The sequence below is a fragment of the Papaver somniferum genome, chromosome 2, assembly GCF_003573695.1.
Source record: "Papaver somniferum cultivar HN1 chromosome 2, ASM357369v1, whole genome shotgun sequence".
NCBI lineage: Eukaryota > Viridiplantae > Streptophyta > Magnoliopsida > Ranunculales > Papaveraceae > Papaver > Papaver somniferum.
Window position 1 is genome coordinate 149,500,894 of NC_039359.1, and position 24,153 is coordinate 149,525,046.

The 24,153-nt window shown below is 38.4% G+C and overlaps 1 protein-coding gene and 2 pseudogenes across 1 annotated transcript; 1 reads left to right on the forward strand and 2 right to left on the reverse strand.

Annotated features, from left to right (window-relative positions):
- Positions 1 to 1,410: 1,410 nt before the first annotated feature.
- Positions 1,411 to 8,863, reverse strand: LOC113349431 (annotated as a pseudogene).
- On the reverse strand, positions 5,913 to 6,702 carry LOC113352209 (mucin-13-like). Its single transcript, XM_026596054.1, has 2 exons — positions 6,265 to 6,702; positions 5,913 to 6,140 (listed from the first exon to the last, which is right to left on the reverse strand). The coding sequence occupies exons 1-2, from the start codon at positions 6,700 to 6,702 to the stop codon at positions 5,913 to 5,915; spliced, it is 666 nt and encodes a 221-aa protein (XP_026451839.1).
- A 4,367-nt stretch (positions 8,864 to 13,230) lies between the features above and the next one.
- LOC113349432 lies at positions 13,231 to 14,301 on the forward strand (annotated as a pseudogene).
- Positions 14,302 to 24,153: the final 9,852 nt, after the last annotated feature.

The following is a 24,153-nucleotide window of genomic DNA, read 5'->3' on the forward strand; positions in this document are numbered from 1 at the left end:
ATTTTGGGGGACCATGGTTTTATTTTGGGTAAAGACATTAGAAGTAAATCTAGGTCACTCCTTATCTATATATTTATATTAATACCTAAATTACCCTCTTGATTAATTTTTTGGTAATGATTAGTTAGTGTTAATAACAGTTAGTGTAGTGATTACTAAAATGATTAAGTTAAAGATAATTAATGATATTAAAAAATCAGATGGTTTTTTTTTAAAAGAAGCAGAATTATTGAGAGAGTAAAGTTGGAGAAGATGAAGAAAGAAAACATGAAAAACAAAGGATTTTACCAACCACAACCGGAGGAAGAGTATTTTGGTACCCAGGTATGTTTCAAACTTAGATAATGTTGGTTGAATTGCTCCAAATTTCCAAAAAACTGTAAATTTTTAGGGTAGATTTGGGCTTGTTCGGTTACCTTATGTGAAGAACAGGTTACCGAACTCATCTGAAAGTGTAGTTCGGTTACATTTTCCATATACGCAAGTTACCGAACTCGTTCTTTAATGGAGGTTTTTAGTTGTTCGGTTACCTTTTCCATACACACAGGTTACCGAACTTTGTTTATAGGACTTACAGAGTAATGTCCGGTTGGTTCGCAAACTTTAACCCAACAACATATCTAACCGAACTCCACATGTATGCAATTAGTGAAGAGTTCGGTTTGTCAAGAATTTTTGCGAACAAACCGAACATAGTGGAACAAGTTCGGTTAAATTGAAACTCAACATAGTAGGCAAAATAACACAATTTGGTTACATTGGGAAAAAAATTCTTTTTGGAATATGAGTAGAGTTCGGTTACTAGATAGTTTTAGAAATTTTTGTGAACCAACCGAACAAGGTAGGTAAAGTTCGGTTATATCATAACTCAACATAGTAGGAAAGATAACACAGTTCGGTTACATTTTTTTTTGTATTATGGGTAGAGTTCGGTTACTAACTAGTTTTAGAATTTTTTGCGAGCCAACAGAACTCCGAGTTCGGTTATGAAAAATTAAATTCGTGATAACCGAAGTGTTCTTCGTGTTCTTGGTTTCAGAATGTTCGGTTACAAAACTAGTTTTTTTTAAAACTATTCCTAACCGAACATGCCACTTTAACATCCATTTAAACCATATTTTGATGATTACTACTCAATTTTTCTATCCAAAAACGAATTAAAAAGATTGATGGGTTTTTCAGTCGAACGAGGAACGTCAAGGAAAGAGAGAAGAAGAAGAGAATAAACTTTTTTTCAAAACTAAAAATTTTCGATTGCTCTTTTGATTTTGATATTGATTAATAAATTCATTTAGATTAGATGTATATTATTAGATTAATATATTTATTAAGTTAGTTTTAATTAAATTAAAGTAAAGGTAAATGGGTATTTACCTAACTTTGGGACACCCCTTATAAGTATATGGAGGTTAGCCTAATAAGACCATGGTCCCCCAAAAAAAACCATGGTCCCTAAAAAAATCGTTCTTGTTTAGACTTTAGAGTCATTAATCAATTTAGCCCAAAATACCGGGACAATGCCAGGACTAAAAAGCCCACCAGAGAAAACCCATGAAAAATGCCAATGCCCAAAATACATAGTCCAAGCACAAAAGAAAAAAGAAAAAAAAAAAGAGAAGCAGAAGCAGAAGCAGAAGAAGATGCACCAAGCAAAGAAATCATATGATTCCTACTGGAGGAAGCATATGGCCATTCAAGACGATTCAAAGCATCAGGCTAAGTATGATATTGCCCGAGTTGATCTCTATCAAGATAAGTTCTTTTTTTAGCAAAGAAATCTGCTGATAAGTTGGTTTCTCTGCTTCTGTGGCTAAAATGGAGAAACTGGATGTGATTGATAATCCAAGTCCATCTTGCTTGAATGTATCAAAGGATCTTTCTGAGCTGAACATAGAAAAGATAGCAGTAGAATCTGATTGAACCAAGAGTGCCTACTTTGCTTCATAATGACCAATCCATTTCCATGGAGATTCTCAGTGAAACAAGTCTTTGCAAGAGGTGAGAGAGAGAGAGAAGCATCCTCGGCAATACACTGGGGAGATTCCGCCGGGCATACAAATTACTGTAAGCTTTTCAGGTCTCTTCACCTTCCATCATCAGCTGCAGTAGCCTTGAAATAAATTACAACTGAAATGAAACAGAAAGTGGACATTCAAAAAGAAACCCATGAAAGGTTTGTACTGGGATTGAAGGAATTTGTGGAGATATTTCAATGAATTTGATGATTTTGAAGCCATCTTTCTGAGACTTCGGTCATTTTACAGAGAAAAGAGAACACTCTTTACCTAGATATTACTTTAGTTTTTCTGAACGGTTAGTTGCAGTTTCTCTGCTTTCCTCTAGGACCTGCAAGGATCAGAGATTAACTAGATATTATATTTTAGTTATACAAACAATGCATATAAAGTGATGGCATTATAAAATTATTAGTTGTTACATAAATAAGTATAAGAACATGAATTCTCAATTCTCGGTTTTTGCTCCACGTCGGGACCAACATGGCAAAACTGATTCCTTGGCAGTAACCATAGTATACACGCAATCTTTCTAGTGTATTCTCTAACTAACGATGGGTTTCAAGTAAAATTAGATATGCCCATTTTGGTAAACATCATCACAAAGAGAATGATAAATGTCACTGATCTAGGTAACTTGATAAACACTATGAACTTTATTGCAAAATTGGCTTTTGGTCATTTTATCGAACATGTAAACAACATTAGTTAATCTCCAATGTTCTGACAGTGGTGAGTAGTAATAGTCTTATCTAGTACCCAAATCATATTCACGGTTTACCCAGATTGAAATCAAGTCAAATGCTATCGATTGGACTTCACTCTTAACAGTTCCAGACGACAACATGACAACTAGACTCCATTACTAAATTATTCCAAAGTCCAGCTAACCCATCACAGTATGAACTCATATTCTTACATCTTGCAGAATTATACACTACCCAGATTACAAACCTCATCTACACAAACTCATATTCTTACATGTATGCATCATAAAACTTCAATAACAAAATCTGATAAACATGGGTCAAGGGTTTGTTTAATAAATTACCTGTTGGCAACAGCCTTAGTCATTCTACTACTGAATTCCTTCTTCATGACAGTTTTGTGTGCCAAAGGTGAAGGGTTCTTCTGTTTGTTAGTCTTGGTACTAGTAGCAAGAACAACACCCGAATCTTTTCCAGCTTGAACCCCACAATACCCAAATCACCACCAACAAAAATCATTATGAAAACCCCCAAGACATTTCACCAGTAAATCAAAACAAAACCCAAATCACAACTCAACACAAGACCAGTAGTTTGTGTACTTACCAGAGTGTTTGAAAGAGTTAACAATTGTAAACATTATTAGTTATCTACTGAACTGAACCATTTGATTTCCATTTCCAAACTCTTTGCCGCAGAAAGCATTGTTCCTCTTGACGATCCCTCAAATCAAAGACCCTAGAAATGTTGTCATTTGCTTCTTAACCTAACAGAAAGGGATTTCACACAAGATCAAATACAATCAAAAATAAATCATAAGAATCGAATCAAGCACGAGATTTTTTTATACTTAGAGGAAATGATAAGTTCAGGGATTTTCTTCTTCTTTGTGCTGCTACTCTGAGAGTTTTAGAGACTACTAAAGAACCACCATTTTGGTTCATCACTCTGCATTAAGAATTTATCACCAGGATCAGTAAAGTGGTTTTAACAACTCCATTGTGATTCAGGGTAAAGACCAGTTGCAATTGAGTAATGATTTGGGAAATTGAGTGTTGGAAAAACTGGAATTAAACCCATTTCTGCTTCAGTCCCATTACTGATTAAATGATGAATGTTGGGTATTGGGGGTTTATATTGATACCCAAATCGAAACCCATCTGAAGAGATTAAGATTATGACTGGTTTCTTGAGTTCTGTAATGGACAGTTCGTGTATTGAATTGGGGTTTTGATAGCAGTGGGATGTGAAGATGAGGGGGAGGAGAAGAAAAGGAACGCAAATGCGATTGATGAAGTGACGAAATAAGTACTTTACTCCAAGACAAAAAGACATGCTAGACTTGACTCGTGGCAAGTTTTCAGCGGAAATTCCAAACTCATTTTATAGCACTAAGAAAAAACCTAAGAAGAGTAAGTATATCTAGAGCACCAAACGCATGCCACAAAGGCACCAGTAGTCGAGAAAGGAAGAAACGCTAGTTTTAAGTATATAATCATACAAGGTCAGTATGTAACCCCACTGTAGGTTTAAAACACTTGCACTAAAACCAGCATCGAGCAATCAAAATCCTAACAAAACTAGTAACCCAGTTCCAAGTACACATAGCAGCTCAACCTTGATGGAAGCAATAAGACGCAAAACATAACTGACCACACCATACTGCAACTCTTCAATCTATTTGAAACATAAAACAGAACACGGACTAATTTCTTTGTAAATTAAGCTAACAGAGTATCAAAAGGCTTCACTATTAACAGTTCCACCCTAAAACATGACAACTAGAATGAGAGACTCCATTACTAAATTATACTCAAAATTCCAGCTAACCCATCACAATATGAACTCGTATTCTTACACCAAGCATACATTATTCTGCATCGTGCCGGATCATATATACTACCAGATTACAAAATTCATTTACACGAACACAATCAAGCTATCCAAATATGCATCATAAAACTTAGATAACAAAATCTGACAAACACGAGTAAAGGGTTTATTTAATAAATTACCTTGTTGGCAACAGCCTTTGCCATTCTACTGAATTCCTTCTTCATGACAGTTTTGTGTACCAAAGATGAAGGGTTCTTCTGTTTGTTAGTCTTGGTACTAGTAGCAAGAACAACACCCGAATCTTTTCCAGCTTGAACTGAAACTGTCTTTGCATTCGCTAACCCTGCAATACCCAAATCACCACCAACAAAAATTATTAACAAAATCCGTAAAATCTCACCAATAAAATCAAAACGTACCTAAATCACAACTCAAAACACAAGACCAGTTGTTTGTTTACTTACCAGAGTGTTTGAAGGAGTTAGCAATTGTAGAGATTGTTAGGTTCTTTACTGAACTGAACCATTTGATTTCCATTTCCACACTCTTTGATGAAGAAAGCGTTGTTCCTCTTGACGATCTCCCAAATCAAAGACCCTGGTACTGTTATCATTTTCTTCTTAACCTAACACAAAAGTGATTTCCCACAAGATCAGATTCAATCAATCTAGAATCAAAAATCAAACATTAGAATGAAACGAGAGATTTATTAGTAGTTACAAGGAAATGAGAAGTTTTAAGGGCTCTGAGAGTTTTTTACTCTGCATTCAGAATTTATCACCAGATACCGGATCCGTAAAGTAGTTTTAATAACTCCATTGTGATTCAGGGTTCAGACGATCAATTACAATTGAGTAATGATTTGGGAAATTGAGGGTTGGAAAAACTGGGATTAAACCCTTTTCTGCCCAAATTCAAAAACACATACAACAACAACCGATCTCGAAATCACACCATAAGACAAAGAAAAACATGATGACCCAAATTGAACACATTCACAATTTTCCACTGTTAGATCTATAAGGAAAAAACTCTGACAACTGTAATGAAATCAAAACCAGACACCACTTATACTGAAATTCTGAATCTTTAACAAGCAAAACCATGGATAAAATGAAATTGCGATCCGGAGAGAGACACAAAAATATAAATAAAAATCAAATCCATATATATTGATTGAGAGAGATCCATTATACAAACGGGTGCACCCCCAATACTACTTTGTAAACCCATATACACGTATAGTGAAAACAGTAACCTATTTTTTTATCTTAAAAATTAAACCAATATTGAATTCTCAGAAGAACCCAGACAAGCTTGCATTTACACGTCATAACTGTAACTACCAGAATTATCAAACATTACTATCACTTGTTTCTGCTGCTTTTGCTGATGATGATACTTCTTGTCCTTGTTCTGGAGCCTCATTTCTCCTCATCGTCATCGTTTTCATCACCTTAACCACTGTAGTCTTGGAGCAGCACGAGCACCAGGTACACGTCTGTGTGCTTGGTGCTGCTACTGCAATCTCACCTTCTTCTTCTCCTCCACCTCCATTATTTTTGCAGCCAATTAAGGAGACCTGTAAGATATTCAACAGTACACTAGCCACTAGAAAAGCGGTAAAAGCCCAATTGAGATCCAGAAGAACTGTCCTTTGGTGGTGTGTCGGGGACATCTAAAGTAGGGGATGGTTTCCCTCTGACTGTGGGGTTTGAAGAAGCAAGTTTGCGTGATGCTGAAGAATAATGAGGTGGTGAATCTTGTGATAAAGAAAAAGACACAGAGTTGGGGGTGTATGAAGGTGCTGATGCAGTTGATGATGATGAAGAAGATGAAGTAGAATAGTTTGGATTATCCTCACCAGGTGCTGCTGATGCTAATGATGCAGGGGGTGATGATGAAAAAGAGGAAGAAGAATAGTTTTGATTATCCTCACCAGGTGATGCTGATGCTAATGAAGCAGGGGGTGATGATGAAAAAGAGGAAGAAGGATAGTTTGGATTCTCCACACCATCTTCTGTTGAAGAAGCAAATCTTTGATTAATATCTAGACCAGTCGCGGTTGAAGTTAGTGAAGGTGTTGACGAAATCAAAATTGTTATCCAAATCAGTATGAACAATACTGAAGAAGATGAAGCCATACTGACTGCTTGCTTTCTTAATAAATTTAACTACACGAGAGCAAAGAAAACAACAAGTATGAGATTATGCGATTGTGTAGGAGGAAGAACTCTTGTCAAAACTTGAGGGTATTTATAGAGTTTTTCGTAACAGGTCACTGTCTCCACTTGGACTGAAAGTCGAATCTTCACTTACGGGTGATACTTTTGGTACTTCAATGGATTAAACCTGTGGGACACTTACATCCGTCCAAAGAATCTTCACTTATAGTTAGGTGATACTTTTAGTACTTCCATGGATTAAACCTGTGGGACACCTACATCCGTCCAAAGAATGTATAATTGCATCAACGAAAATAAAAGGAGAATATTTAAAACATCAAAACACTTTTTATTCAAGAGGGTAGCTTATTACTGCATAAGCAAAATGCCATAAGGCCATTCATCCAGGACTCGAGACTTGGCACAAATATCACAAGTTTTGGCAAGTATATCGGCCATACAGTTACAAGACCTGTTAACAACCTTATAAGTGTAAGAACCGATAAAGACTTGAATAAAGAATACAATCTGCTGTTACAGGAATGGTACTCCACTTAATTAACACTACATTGAGAGCCATTGATAGAGTTGATTATAGCTTCAGTCCCCTGCGAAGTAAAACTTGGATTAGCTCCTGCTCTCAATCCCATACGATTGTTGGAAGAATAACATTTAGCTTCAGCCTGTTGTGCTTGGGATTGTTTTGGCACCCCAGAAGTACCCTGCATTATAATAAGAAAGCCATCAAAGTAGTAAAAAAAACATCAAAATACATGAGATGAACATCATGATAAAACAGATTCACAACTAAAACATTTGAAAACAAAACACTTCAAGAAGATGAATGAGACTGAACTTAGAAAGTACAGTATATTTTCATGAGTTTCTGGACAGCAGAATTGGAAACACATACAAGCCACAACGATGGAAACCTGTCAAAGTGAGGTATTCCGCTATTAAAATATCTTGAACCAACAAACATAGCTACTTGGATATATTCAAAAAATGTAGATGAATACGCGATAAACACAAATCAAAGTTAATTCCACTCATGCATTTGTATCACTCTGCTTAGTTCTGTTTGCAAGTTGCAACTACTAAATGGTAACAAATCAAGCCAAATTACAAAAATGTAGCATAAGATTAAGAGGATTAAGATCCTACCCTCACAGAACTGCTTTGCCAGTAACCTCAAAAGACGACTACGAGTTCAAAACTAGAATTCATTGGAGAACAAGAAACGGTAGTGACATCTTTGCCTTCCACATGGATTATTGGAGATATCCTTTGATACAGTTCGGGAGTGATTTGATCATCATAAATTAATCCTCTCAATACTTGGGGAAGCTCTGCATCTTTAGCACCACCGAAACCCAAATCAGCAAAACAAAAAAAACAAAATTTTTGTAAAACACATGGATCAAACAGAAAATATACGAAATTATTTGTCTTGGAAGTGACGGAGAAATCAAAGTATTTATCAGGAACTTTTCTCCTCATCTATACTAAAACAAAATATCAATTCCATTTTTCTTCGGTGAAATTCCAATAAAAGAATTCAATGAAAAAAATTCTCTTTCTCAAACACTGGGAAGAATATGGCTCCGAAATAATTGATGCGAAATTAGATTAGGGCTTGAAAAAAGGGGGTTTTAAGAAATACCCAATATCAAGTATCAACAGAACCCAAAAGGAACCCAGGTTAAGGATTCTTCTTCTTTAGTTGATGAAACTTCAAACAAACTTATGAATCTACACAAAGAAAACAACAATTAATAAAACTAAAATCTATTGGGATCTGTAAGTTAATGTGAAGAAAAATAAAGCGGATCGAGTAACTAACCCTGAATACCATTTTCTTGTTCGAGTCGCAGTAATGAAAAACACCATCTTCTTCTACTTCAATCAGCCCTTAAAGTTTTCATTTTTGATACTCATATAGCTTTGTCGATGAAATTTCTTTTCGATCTCAGTAGTTAACAGTGTTTCTTGATTTGGTTTGAAGGAAATGAGAGGTTTTCAGTTGAGAGAAAAAAAACAGGGGGAAGTTAGAGATAAATCTTGCGCCGCTGCATACGTTTGCTTTTCTCTATGGTTGCCGGAGGAGGAGCAAACAAATAACGAGGAAACACAAACCTAATAAGAGTGAGAACTGAAAATTACTAAAATGTTGGATTTGCAAAAACAAACTACATATACCAAAAGGGTATTAAAGTAAAGTGCAAACACATTTTAACATTTTATTTAACATATGGGAATTTTATAATTACAGTACTTAATATTTATTAATTCACGTGGGTTCAAGACCAAAAAAAAACATATGGGAATTTTATTTTTTTAACTTGGTTCTCTTTAATTTTAATCAACCTACACAATTTTTACCAAGGTGTAATTCTAGGATCACATTTTTATCTTAAAAAAAAAAACCATGATCATAGGGACAAGAACGCTATGTGATGTCAGAAATTAAATATGCAATAAGATTAATTTCACATCAAATTAAATACTAAACCACAACCAGTCAGAGGGGAACCAAACATCGTATAGATAGATTATCAAACCAAGCAGCAGATGAAAACCATCCAGGATTATTTTCAATTACAATATTATCAAATCAAGCAACATACGGACGCCAACCAGGATTATTCTCAACAACAGTACGAAACCATATTGTTTCATTTTTCTTGAACCAAAATATATTATAATAGCTGACTCTTTGGCACAACATAATCGCACATAATTTTTTTCTAACCTAATAAAGTTATTTTATGTTTCAAAGAAAAGTCAAAGATACCGATACGATTTCAGACTTCGTTCGATTCTTCGTGATCGCAATGGACTCTAGATATATCGGCGTATTTCGGACTTCGTTCGATCCCACGCGATCGCAATGGACTCAAGATATCTCGGCGTAAATTAACCAGGTATTTCGGACTTCGTTCGATCCCACGTGATCGTAGTGGACTCTAGATATCTCGGCGTAAATTAACCAGGATCACAAACTTTGATGTAATCTTCCTGGTGATTATTTATTCAACGTGTTAGAATTATATGGGCATCCAACTCAAAACCGATTGGTAATGAGTGGAGTTTCCCTAAGGATTATAAACCGCATGATCTTAGATTTCCCGGAAAATATGGGACTACTAATCTAAACACAATGGTTGAATTTTTCTAGAATTTTTACCAACAAGAAACCTTATTTGATAGGGCTTTATAACTTCACGGATAATTTTTCTTAAGAATTCATAATTTTACTCGATGTACTAGTTTTTGTTCAAGTTTCGCAATAAATTTTCCGATTTACATTAGATTTTTCTTTTAAGGTTTATTGTTGTATCCTACACAATGATACTTTATTCTGTGAGATCATATTTAGCATCACCAGATCATATTCAATATGATTTGATTATCCACGTAATTCCATCCAATTCAAACTAGTTATACTCAACTTTCTTTCATGATCATTAGATAACTCTTACTTTGACTAATTAACGAGAAATTTAATCCAATTTTACTTAATTTTACTTCATCCCATCAAATCATGCTCGACATCGCTAAACGATACCCAATTCCATGTAATTCAATCCAATTATGTACAAGTTTCTCTCACTATCGTTGTATAACGTTTTCCTTGACTGGTTGTCCAAAAACTTAATCTAATTCACTTCATTATATGAAATCATATTCAGAATCACTATATCACACTCGGTATAACAGATTATCCACCTAATTCTATCTAATTCGATCCAATTATACTCAACTTTCTTCCACAATCATTGAAGAACGCTTATTTCTTACCTATTACCCACATATTTAATCCGATTTTACTCAACTTTAGTCTTCTCCATCAAATTATACTCGAAATCACTAATCACACACAATATAACTGATTATCCACTTGTTTTCATCTAATTGAAACCGATTATACTCAACTTTCTTCGACAATCAATGGATAACACTCACTTTGATTGATATCCACAAATTTGCCCAATCCGATCAAAACATACTTAATATCACTTGATCATACTCAACATGATAGATTATCTACCTAATTCCATTTAGTTCGATCCAATTATACTCAACTTTCTTTGACAATCACCGGATAACACTTACTTTGACTAATTATCCACAAATTTAATTCAAATTTAGTCAATTTTACCATATTCTATCAAATCATACTCAAATACACTAGATGATACTCAATATGACCGATTATCCATCCAATCCCAACTGATTCGGTCAAATTGTACCCATTTTCATCTCACAATCACTGGATAACGCTTATTTTGACTAATTATCCACAATTTTAATTCGACTACTGATCCACCTTACATTATTAGCGAATTTAAATTATTGGAGGAATAACTTCTTGCAATTGTTGTTTAAATCACATAAAGACAATTCGACCAATCATGATTTGACGTGTGGTATTTAAGTCACACAAAGAAAATCTGCATTGATCAGAATCTTTGATCGAATGAATAAAAATGCAAACACAGAAACTTATATGGATTACCATCTTATACAAGGGAAAATTGTGAATCTCCATGGGCGGGAACAACGAAGTTTTGGCGCTCTATTTCCCCCCTAAAATTTCAGTAGTTTTTCTTTTCCCTCAAAACCCTAATTAACCTCATCTTATCATATTCCTTCCTCTTTGTTTACTCTTCTTCTCTTTCCAAGCTCGAACCCTCCGAGAAAACCCATGAACAGAACTTCACCACTTCCATGTTCACCACCAGAATATCAATAAACAAGAAGTAAAGTATTTTTTTTCTCAACAAAATCAGAAAGCAATACCTCGCTGAGTGGTTAATCAACCGTAAATCAAAACATATGGTAATTATAGATCTTCTCTTATTAAGTTATTGATTTTTCAGAGATTTTGGAGAAAAAGATAATGTATGGATTTATCTTTTTCCTTTTTTTTTTGCTCGATTAGATTTATATTTTTCCTATAATCGTATATTGATTGCGGGGGTACGAAGATCTGTAATTCTTTATCAATTATGTGAATTATTATTTGATTGGATTCACATGAATCGGTTCAAAATAAATAAAAGCTAGGTCTCTTTGTTATTCTTGTATTGTTTATGACTGTATATAGATTTGATGATTGGAGTTTTCAGATTATGGGTATGATTTGATTTAAAATTTGTTGCGTTGTTCAAAAATTTCATTGTAATCCATGTTTCAAGAGATGAGTCATTTTTTCTTATTCAGAAACTTGGTGAGTACATATGCAATGTGGTGTCATGAGGGATTGATTATGAATTTATAATTAATAGTGCTTATGCACTGTTGAAATTCTAAGTTCTTGTAATTAAAAGCATAAGTTGGTTGAACTCCTTAAAATTGTTGGGTGCAATTAGTGAATCCTTGCATTTTTGGATATGTTATGAAGTTAGGCAGAAAGCAGGATTGGCAGGATAGGTCTAAATTCATGAGGAGAGGGAAACAAGAAGCAGACAATAAGAATGATAACTCTCCGAAGGAAAGTTTGCTGGGGTTTAATGAAATTCGTAAACAGATTGATCCCAGAATGAAGATACATCAAACTTTTAATGGTTCATAATTATGACTAAATGGATTAGTAAGACGAGCACCGGAATTAGCCTTTAAATGTGTCTGTTTGTTTTGTGTGAATACAGAATCATATGTAGCTTTATTCCGTTTACTATAGAGTTTCAATTCATTTTGATAATAGCAATTTGATTTCAGGATCATTTGTTGATATCAATATATGTATCTATTTTCGGCATTTTAGATTTCAAATTTCGGGGTGGCATATCTTGACGAGGAAACAGGTGAAGAAGGAAGGCATTGATTTTGAAGATGAAGTAAAGAAGGTATATCAATTTACCTTGTTCCCTGTAATCACATATTGATTTTGGGGCTTTATTAATGTGATTTTTATTTTTCAAAAATTATTTGGAGGTTTAGTTATCTAATTTGATTTAGTTAGTTCTTTGGTTCAGTAGTTTACTGTGATGGATGCAACCGCACAAGTTGTTCTAACAATGTTGAGAATAAGACTTTTAGGCAAGAGACTGTGGAATCTAATTTTAGAGCTTAATCCGAATGCATTCCGACCAAAGATTGTTAGTAGTTCTCATCGAGTTATTGACACTAAGGTATGTGGTCTAACTCATCGAGTTCTTAAAAACTTGTCCATGGGTTATTATCTTTTATTTTGTTAGATGTTAATGGCTGGTTCAGAGTTGATGAAAACCGTGCTTCCAAACCAACATTCTCTGTTCTGAAAATGCATGGACTGCAAGAATTACGCTGGTAGGAAGAGAGACTCGCTCTCTTGCACGGCATAATGTAATCACACTGATACCCTACATGCTGCAGTTAGATGTCAATGCTACAGTAACTGGGGATATTGAATCGTCTAGCTATGCAATCTTCCAGTTCTCCACCAATTTCTAAGAAAAGGAAGCTTCATGGAAAAACTTCTTTCCTACAACTGAATATAGTGAGATGCTCACTATTTTGATTCTTATTTTGGGAAATAGGTTGAATTATGCTCTCACATACCCTGAAGTTGTGCTATCTTGATGCAAAGGCATATCCTTGTTCATGGCAAGGTCAGAACAGACAAGACAATACCCTTTTGGTGGAATGATAAAGAACCCACGATAACTTAGCTACACAAAGATTAAGAACCCACGATCATTATTGATGGAATCAATAATTAGTTAATGTTTCGTTGTATGCTTATGTAATGGTTCCCCAAGAAATTGCATAGCCAATTTTTTATTCTCAGTTAACAAAATGTGATTCCTATTCTCAATTTTTTTATTCTCAGTATACCATTTATTCTGTTACTTACCTTTGTGATTTTATTGGTTTATTTTTCAGATGTCATGTCAATTCCCAAGAAAAATGAGAACTTCCATCCCCTTTACGACACCAAGGGTCGTTTCAGACTCCACTCAATCAAGGATGAAGAGGCGAAGGTCAGTCTTTCTGTTTTGTTCTTTTCACTGCCGTACGGGTATAATTAAACCTTTTCTTTTTGTAGCCTAATCAACACTCTCTATATGTGGTTAGTTATAAAAAAAAGTTGTCTTCTGGGAGTTCATAGACTTAAATTTTACTAAGAAAATGTGATTCACAAAACATTTCACGGTTGCAGTTCAAGCTTGCAAGGTCCCTAATGTGCATTTTGGAACAAAGGGTATCCCATACATCAACACATTTGATGGCCTCACTATCCGCTACCCATATCCCCTTGTCAAGGCCAACAATACCATCAGGCTTGATCTTGAGAGCAACAAGATTAATTTCATCAAATTTGGCATTGTCATCGTTGTCATGGTCACTGGACGAAGAAACAGAGACCGTGTTGGTGTCATTAGGAACATATAAAAGCATAAGGGAAGTTTTGATACCCTTCACATCCAGGATAACACCGGTCATGAATTTGCCAATTGTTTTGCAAATGTCTTCAATAATGGTAAGGGTTCAAAGCCATGGGTGACCCTCCCCAAGGGCAAGGGTATCAAGTTAATCATCATCAAAGAGGCAAGGGAGCTTCTTGCAGCACAAGGATCCGTTACTGCTTGAGTTTGCTACTGCTTAAGTTTTTATATGATGATAAAATTCCGATAGGTTTCAGATAGTTTATTAAAGAATTACTTTGGATTGCTCTCTTTCCTTATTTTGAAGTATTTCTAATGCTATTATGTTTTGTTTTCATTGGTTGGCACTATATAGAGCAAGATTTTGTAACTGCTATATTCAGTTTAGACCGCAATTGTCACCTTATGCTTATTCTTATGGAATGCGGAGAAGTAAATGTTGTCTCGCAGTAACTCATATAATGAGATGCTCACTATCTTCAGTTTACTAGATAGTGGATTTCTTTTGGAATGTGGAGAGGTAAATGTCGTCTTGCAGTAACTAGGATAGTGAGATGCTCACTATTTTCAATTTACTAGTATAGTTGTCTTTTTTTTTTTGAGAATTATAATGGATTTCTTTGATTCTTGGTTTTACCGAATTTTTTTCGGTGAATTAATCTAAGTATAAAAAATTTATCAATATTTTGTTGTTTAATTTGTCATGGGAAGATGTTGTCGTTTGATACAGACATGTAATGAACACTACATTTTGGACACATATGTTTTTTTAAAGTGGCTAAATAAATTTCCTTTTCGTCACGGTTAATAGGTGTGTCTATTGCCACCGTACACATTCGACACATACATAATTGCTTAATGTGGCCATCTACGCATCTATGGCTACATATAATGGGTTTTAAATCGAAACCCAAGACCAAATGTTTCCCTTTAACTACAGTTGATGGGTTTAGGTTTAAATCCATGACCAAATGGTTCATTATGGCTACAGAGTAACACAAAACGTGGCTATAGTTATACCTACGACAATTAGCCACGCAAATAACCTGAAACGTGATTAGGCTATAAACCAAAAAATGTGGCCTATATAAAGGTTTGTACTAGTGGGTCACGGTGCATTTCAATGTCTTATAATGAGTTGAAGGAAAACATGCATACTCTTCGGCAGACTAATGGTTATATCACCTGACATATATATACATGTGCCCTTTAATGGGCATTATCCCGGTACAGATCGACATTAATAATCATAGTTATCGAATAATAGTCGCAATCCGTTCTACTCATGCCCATCCCTGTATTAGATTTAAGATTGTCCTCCTGCAAGCAATATATATATATACTAGTGTATGGTCATAGGCTAGCCAAAAATAATGCACAAAAATATAAAGAAAGACAAATAAAAGCTCCTTTGTGGGGGTTAAAGTTAACCCCGCGAGAATGGGGAGGGACACATAACTAGCCAAAGGGGAGTTAAACCCATGATTATGGTACAACAAATATATATAGTTCTATGTACACCTTTCATCATCCACCACGTGCACAAAAAGAGACACGTGGAAGGCATGCAAAATAAGATATCAAAACATGATAACAAGCATCTCATCAGAAGATGCCACCGGTCAGCAAATCTGATGGTCAGGGACAGAGGATCACAGAGGTATGATGGCTCAGAGGAGCACCAGATAATACCCCTTGGGTGTTATCACACCCAATCCCGAGGAAGATCCCAGATCAGCGGTCGAGAGGAAGTTTGGCTGACACAGATGTGGCCAGACAAAGAGACACTTGTCTGACACGAGCAGACATCCATCTACCCGCATTAAATACCAAAGAGATATACACGTGTCAATCAGCTCGTGGAAGAGGCGAGGATAATCCTTCGTATTCAAGCTCAGGCCGCGGCATATGCCGAAGACCTCTGCGTAATAGGCACAAAGCATAAGAAGATAAGATTACAACGGCGCCTCAGAAATGGGACCCACTCCAACCCTATAAATACCCCTCTCCACTAAGAGAGAAGTGGTCGACCAATTGAGAGCAATTATAGGAGAATATAGGAGAGAGAAATAGGAAGAGTAAGTAATCCCCCTACTTCCGCAGACCTATGTATACTCTAAAGTCATTCGACTATCTTTGTAACCATTCAATACATAGTGAAACACCAACCCCGTGGATGTAGGCCTTAGTGCCGAACCACGTAAATCTGTCTTATTTACATTTCAGCACCTTACATTCAGCGTTAAACTTCATATGCTTTACATTTATACTTGATTCTTGGTTTATTCCTTTATACGAACATTATTTATGATAATATTCGACTAGACAATGACAAGCCCGAAGGCTTCGAGTCGATGAATCGATATAATCATCCCCGTTACGCATACGACGTACAATTCTAGAATTAGGATGTATGCGAATATTGTTTGTGAACACGTGGATGGCTTCGTGATTTATGTGTTCACAATCTGGCGCTAGAAACAGGGACTTTGTCCCGGTAAAAGATTTATCTTATCCTGTGATTTCACCTTAAACGCGCATTATGGTTGTGCCCTATTCTGGGTTCAGCGTGCTTTCAAAACCTTTTTTATTCTGGGTTCAGCGTGCTTTCAAAACCTTTTTTATTCTGGGTTCATGGTCTTCATTTTCACAAACACCATTTCAAAGCAGACAAATCCACGGCTATCTATCACAGATTTGCACGTGAGGCGTTTTCTTTTAAAACTAAGACTTAATAATCCAGATTCATGAGTTCTCGCGACGGATCTGCCTTTTCAAGAGTTTTCTTTTCAAAAGTAGTCTGAAAACAAGGTCCATGATTGTTTATTAGAGGATTTGTATTGCAAAAACTAGACCGATGAAGTCTTTACATTTCTCTTTTATTAAGGCCCTTGGGCAGCTCATTTCCTTCTATTCCAATAATCTTGCGGATACGAATGGCACTAACCCGATCCTCGTGGATATCTTTGGTTCTTTATTTATTCCCCTATGCAGAAAAAGATTAAAAATGGAAAAGATACTAGAGGCAGGAAAAACCAAAGCCTCATCAAAGGAGACACCGAGGATTACCCCGGTCATGACCCGAAGCAAGCAGAAAGGAGACAAAGCTAAAACAGCTACTCAGAGGCAGGATGCTGCGGAAATCACCTCACCTATGAACACTAACTCCATTGCAGCCGCGGCTCTCAAAGCAGCAGCCACAAAGAACAACGCAACTGTTGCGGCCCTCCAGGCTACAGAAGCTAACAAGACTTTGGTTTCAAACCAAATCCATCAACAAAAAGAGAAGGGGTGGCAGAATCTATGACACATCAGCCCGCACATCCACCAGTCTTCGGAATGCCGTCAACCAACGGTCAGAATCAAACCATACCAGTGGTTTTAGTACCGCGGGTGGAAGCTCAACCGAGGGGACCAAACTTGGAGATACCAACAATTGAAGCTGATCCTCGGCCACCCTTAATACACACAGTAGACGAAGGGGGAACTATGGCCGTAGGGGTACAAGCCGGAACTCCCAATCAGGGATCAAACCAGTCCCACCGACTGATGGTAGAGCTCGAAGAATTGAAAAAGAGCCAGCAGGTCTACGCAGATGCCGTAGCTCTTCTGGCCAGGGAGAACCAAGACTTGAAAGATAGGATTGCCCAAAGCACGAAGACTAGCCAACAACTGGACGAAGCAAATTCTAAAGCACCAGAGCCTAATCGAGACCGAAGAATCATCCTAGCAAACGCCGCCAGGGGAAGCAGTGCATCCGATCCGGAATATGCCGAAGACTTAGACTATTATGACAGTGAAGTTCGAAGAAAGAAACGCTCAACTGAGCATGAGAACGTGGGATATTACCGCAATGGAGGACTGCTGATGAGATGATGGCTGAGATCAGGCAGTTAAAAGCCAGACAAGGCGGAGGAAGGCTTGAAGAGGTGATGAAAGAAGCTAACTCCACGCCCCTAACTCATCGCCTGGCAAATACCCCCATTCCGTTAAAGTGCCCTGTCCCAACTTTTGAATGCTATGACGGATCCAGTGATCCCGCGGCACATATCCGGTATTATAATCGTATCTTAGCCCGATGGAGTCAAAACGACGCCGTCCTCTGTAGATATTTCCCATCAAGTCTGAAGGGATCGGCTTTGTCTTGGTTTGACAACCTGCCACCTGATTCCATCAACTCCTACGATCAACTCGCAGAGAAATTCTTGAGAACCTACATGTACAACAAAGCTGTCAACACCGGAATGGATAAACTTTTTTCTCTGGCAATTGGTTACAAGGAGAACACGAGGGAATACACCAACAGATGGCACAAGATCTGCCAAGCCATAGGGAGTGTGGATCCCGTAGTAAGTATCAACTGCTACAAGTGGGGATTAGACCGAATGAGTCCACTATTTGTTGAGATCCACGGAAGCGTACCTAAGACAGAAGGAGATCTTCGAATAATTATTGAGAAGTACGCTCGTCTTGAAGAAATCCAGCGTGAGAACCCGAGGGCACAAACGCAGAGGTCTCACCGTACCAATTCCGCAGAACAAACCAGCGGGGCCAAAAGAAATAGCTCAGTGGAACGGCCTCACGAAGATAGGAAGGAACGAAGAGATGAACGACGAAAAGACGATCGAAAATTCGAAGATCAGGTTTACACGAAGCTCAATGCTAGCTACGCTCGGATCTTGCGAGAGATCAAAGGAAGGGAAAATTTGGAGTGGCCGTGGTCTAAGGGAAAACAGCCCCCAAGAACCGAGAAGTCTAAAGATTACTGTGAGTATCATTGCTTCAATGGACACCAGACCGAGAAATGCAAAAACCTCAAAATAATGATCCAAAAATTGATTGATGCTGGCGAACTCAAGCAATACATACGAAAGGAGGTCACCGAGGACAGATCCAAACGAACCAAGCAAGTCCAACTTCCAGAGGGAAACCGCACAATCAACACCATCTCGTGTTCCGAAGCCGCAGGGCCCTCACTTACAGCGCAGATAGGAAAGAGGCTACGAAGCAATTCGAAGACCACTGCGAATTATATAAGATTGATGGCGTAGAGGTGGACGAGCACGAAGAGTGGATGGACGCACCTATCATCTTCGATACTGAAGATATCGAAGAAGAGATATGGAAGACCATAACGATCCCTTGGTCCTCACACTACCAGTGGCCGGATGTAACCTCAAAAAGATCCTCATCGACGGGGAAGCTCAGTGAACGTTCTATTCTACGACGCCTTCAAACGGATGAAGCTCCATGATGAAACTAATGACCTCTTATTACACCATCTACGGGTTCAACGGAGCCCACAAAGCCATTGGGAGACATCGTGTTGCAGGTGAACGCCGGGCCCATGAAAGTAGAAACACGATTCAGCGTGGTTGACGCCCCATCCCCCTATAACGCCATTATTGGACGAAAGTGGGTACATAAAACTCAAGGGAGTGGCAGCAACTTACTACCAATATCTCAGGTTCCCTACACCCGAGGGAGTGATGGAAATCAAGGGAGATCGGGTCTCTGCAAAAGAGTGCCAGACCACTCAGGATCGTATCAACAACGAACAGGAAGAGCAGCGAAAAACCCAAAGGATCAAAAATAAAGAAGCTGCGAAAGAAAAGGCCATAGACCTGTTCCTCAAGGAAACCACAAGGAAGGGCTTGACAAAGATGATAATGTCCTTAACACAGAGGCAAGTACTTCAGCAGCCAACGAAGGACAGAAACATACCAAATAGCAATTAAAGAACGTCCCAGTCCTTGGGGACCCGAAGCCGGTGTTCACACCAGTGGAGCCCGTAAAAGAAATCAACATAGGAACGGAAGAAAACCCGAAGATGATCAAAGTAGGGACCATAATGGACGAAAAAGAGAAGATTCCTTAACCAAATTACTTAAAGAATACGCGGATGTATTCGCCTGGAAGTTAGGAGACATGCCGGGGATTGATCCGAAAATAATCCAACACGAGCTGCGCATCAAACCAGGCACGCCACCTTTCAGGCAGAAAATGAGAAAAGTTGCACCAGAGTATCATAAGGCAGTAGAAAAAAACTTCGGAAACTACTAGAAGCAGGCTTCATCAAGGAAGTCAAATACCGTACATGGATCTCCAACATGGTCGTCGTTCCTAAGAAAAATGGAGGGGTTAGGATATGCATCGACTTTACTAACCTCAACAAGGCATGTCCAAAGGACAGCTATCCCCTGCCGAGCATAGATCAACTGGTCGAAGCAATGGAAGGATACGAAGAGCTGTCATTTATGGACGAATATTCTGGTTACAAACAAGTAGCCCTGGCAGAAGAAGATCAACTACACACAACATTCTACATCCCGCATGGCCTTTATTGCTACACTAGAATGCCCTTTGGACTTCGAAACGCAGGGTCAACGTACCAAAGAATGGTCGATGCTATCTTCAGGCCATGGATTGGTAGTACCCTAGAAGTCTACGTTGATGACATGCTCGTCAAAAGTAGGCTGTGCATAGATCACCACCAGGACCTGAGAGATATTTTCGAAGCAATGAGGAAACATCACATGAAAGTAAATCCAGAAAAATGCACTTTCAGGGTTACCTCAGGGAAATTCCTCGGATATCTGGTAACAAAAAGGGGTATTGAGGTAGACCCCGCGAAGATTCAGGCTATAGTGGAAATGCCATCTCCGAAGAATTTAAAAGAAGTGCAAAATCTCAATGGGTCCTTAGCAGCCTTGGGCAGATTTATTTCCCGATCCTCGGACAAATGCAAACATTTTTTCAATATTCTCAAAAAAAGGAGTAAGTTTGAATGGACCGCAGAATGCGAAGAAGCCTTCCAAAGAATCAAGGAACACCTAGCTTCAATCCCAATCTTGCAGAAGCCTGATCCTGATGAGATTTTGGCATTGTACATAGCAGCGACAGAAGACGCAGTTAGCGCAGTGTTGGTCAAAACCAATATGAAGATAGAACAACCTATCTATTATGTCAGCAAGACCCTCAATTCTGCGGAAAGGAATTACTCGAAGATCGAACAACTCATCCTGGCATTGGTATGGGCTACTCAAAAGCTGAGAACCTATTTCCTAACTCACTTCATCCGCATCCCATGCAAAGCACCACTAGAAGCAGTCCTCAATAGCACGGGAAAAGTAGGTAGAATAGCCAAGTGGAACACCCACCTGGACCAATTCAACATCATTCATGAAATTCAACATTCCCAAAAATCCCAAGTTTTGGCGGATTTCTTAGCAGACCTCCCCCTGGACAACGATGAAGAGATTATGGGAATACCAGAAGCCGACGAGGAAAGCAAGGATCCAGTTGATGTCCTCGAACCCGTGAGTCAAAGACAATGGGAAGTCTTCGTTGATGGTTCCAAAAATGAGGAAGGGGCGGGAATAGGCATTGTCATCACCACCCCAACTGGAGAAAGGATCGTACATGCACTCAGGTTAGAATTCAAAGAGCATACTAACAACATCGTCGAATACGAGGAAGTCGTACATGCCCTCCGCTTAATAATAGAGATGGGGGTAACTGATGTAAGACTGAAAAGTGATTCGCAGCTTGTCATACGGCAAATAGGGCTCGAATAAAACGTGTACGACGACACCCTCTCAGCTTACATGGCCTTGGTCCAAACATTGGCATCGCAAATTCCGAACATCAAATTCCGGAACTTATGCAGAAGGGATCTCAGGCACGCGGATGCCCTAGCATATATAACATCCATGCTGAAGGACAAGAGTATCGAAGCTATCAAAGTATACGAGCCTTCGATTGCATCACAATTTTCCTTGGCTACAAATCAAGATACAGTGGAAGAAAATATCGAAGATCAGGTGGGAGAAGACATCCGTGACGATTTTGACGAAGAATATATCCTGTCAAGAGCAAATCAAGACGAAGATTTCAACAACGAAGATGATTGGAGAATGATGATCCATGCGTTTCTCAAGGAGGGAACCTTACCCGTGGATCACAAACAAACCAGAAATATACTCTCCAAAGTAAGAAGATATGATCTTCGGGATGGGATCCTATACAAGAAATCTTTCCTCGGACCGTTACTATGTTGCTTATCCAGGAAAGAGGGGCATCGAATTCTAAACTACATCCATTATGGTGACGCAGGGAATCATAGCGGCATGAGATCACTAGCCGACAAAGCAAAAATACAAGGATATTACTGGCCCACAATGATATAAGATGCTGCAAGAATGTCCCGACGATGTGAAGAATGCCAGCGTTTCGCCAAAAAGATACACACACCAGCAACAAAGTTGAATTCTGTGGATATTCCGTGGCCATTTGAAAAATGGGGCATAGATATCGTTGGGACTTTCATCGAAGGATCAGGGAAAAGACGATTTTTGATAGTAGCCACGGACTACTTCAGTAAATGGGTGGAAGCCAAAGCCTTAGCCACGATCAGAGACGTGGACGTGTTTACTTTCATATTCCAAAACATTATTTGCAGGTTCGGCATACCAGCGGAAATCGTGTCCGATAATGGTAAACAATTACAGGGGAAAAACATAGACATGCTCTTCGACAGGGGACGACCTGGAAGGAAGGAGGGAAGCAACATTGCAAAAGATGGAAAATTATCAATGGAGACTAGCGAGAGAGTACAACAAAAAGGTTAAGCTTCGAAATTTTGTAGAAGGGCAGTATGTGCTAAGAACAATCCTGCAGTATCAACGAGAGAAGAAATGGGGAAAGTTAGCACCTACATGGGGAGGACCTTTTATAATACATAACATTGCGGGAAACGGTTCCTACTATCTCCGCAATCTGAAAGGCGAGGTCCTCCGTCACCCTTGGAATGCTAAATGGCTCAAACCGTACTACCCATAGGAACAACGCAGCTTTGCATCTGCGTGAAGAATACCAGAAGAAGAAGGCAGCGTAACCGCTTTACATGTTTCTATCTCTGGACGAGGAATAATAGGCCTCAACCTATCAATCAAACAAACTTTTTGGGAAATCCTCAAGCAAACGAAATGGTCAAAAGGCCCGCTAGATGAACGCATGTACATTACATAATAAATTAACAATATTGGGGAAAGTAGTTAATCTACAATCTTTCAGGGCTCCCATATCAGTGTCTATGAGTGTAAGACCAGGGGGAAGGCACCCAGCAGAAAGAGATACCCAACCAATTTTAAGGCAGCGGGTCGACGGAATGGGTGCATGTAAATATTTTCAAATTAGCATTCCATATCCTAGAACGTTGCCTCAGCCCCCACCGTTTGGGAATCCTCTGGCCCAGGATTCGCCAGCGGGGTGACAGGTCTCAAGACGATCACGAAGGTATGCCAAAAGGATGATCCATTTCATAAAATTTGATTACAAGATTCATCTAATAAGATAAAGTAGTAAACACATCAAAAAATGATCCGAAATTATATAGGATCAACTTTCTATGACTAATAAAAGAAATCTACTTGGACGATACAACTCCATCAACAGGATTGTCTCTGCGAGATGAAGGTACGCTACCACCTGAAGAGGTCCCAGAAGAACCAGGCAAGGGCGCTGGAAGGGGACGACGCGGATAACTCTTGACAAGACCATGTTCTACTTTAAAACCAAGTTCAATCTTATCTAGGACTTTGTTGGTCTCTTCAGCCAACTGACATCGAGCTTTATAAGTGATAACAATGGTCCGCTGGTTGGCCTGAGACAACAATGCAGATAGGCGTTCCGCCTCTTTGGAGGCAATCTCCGCTGCTTCCTCACGAGACGCGGCCAACCCTTTGAAATAGTTGGCTTGTCCTTCCTGCTGCACTAAGGCATATTGAGTTTTTTTAAGCTCATCATTTGCTGCGTGAAGCTGTCCCCCGAGTGCTGAAAACAAGAAATACCAAGGGGTTAAAACGAAGAAATAACAGAATCACACTCGATAAAACGAGGTTATACCTTCGACATTAGCCGAAGCCTCTTCATACTCATTAACAACTGCGTCCCGAGCCTCATCAAGAAAGTCATATTCGTTGGATAGTTTCTTATAATCCGTTTGAAGGTTCGTAAGAGCAAATTGACTCGCGTCTAAGTCTACCTGCTTCATTGA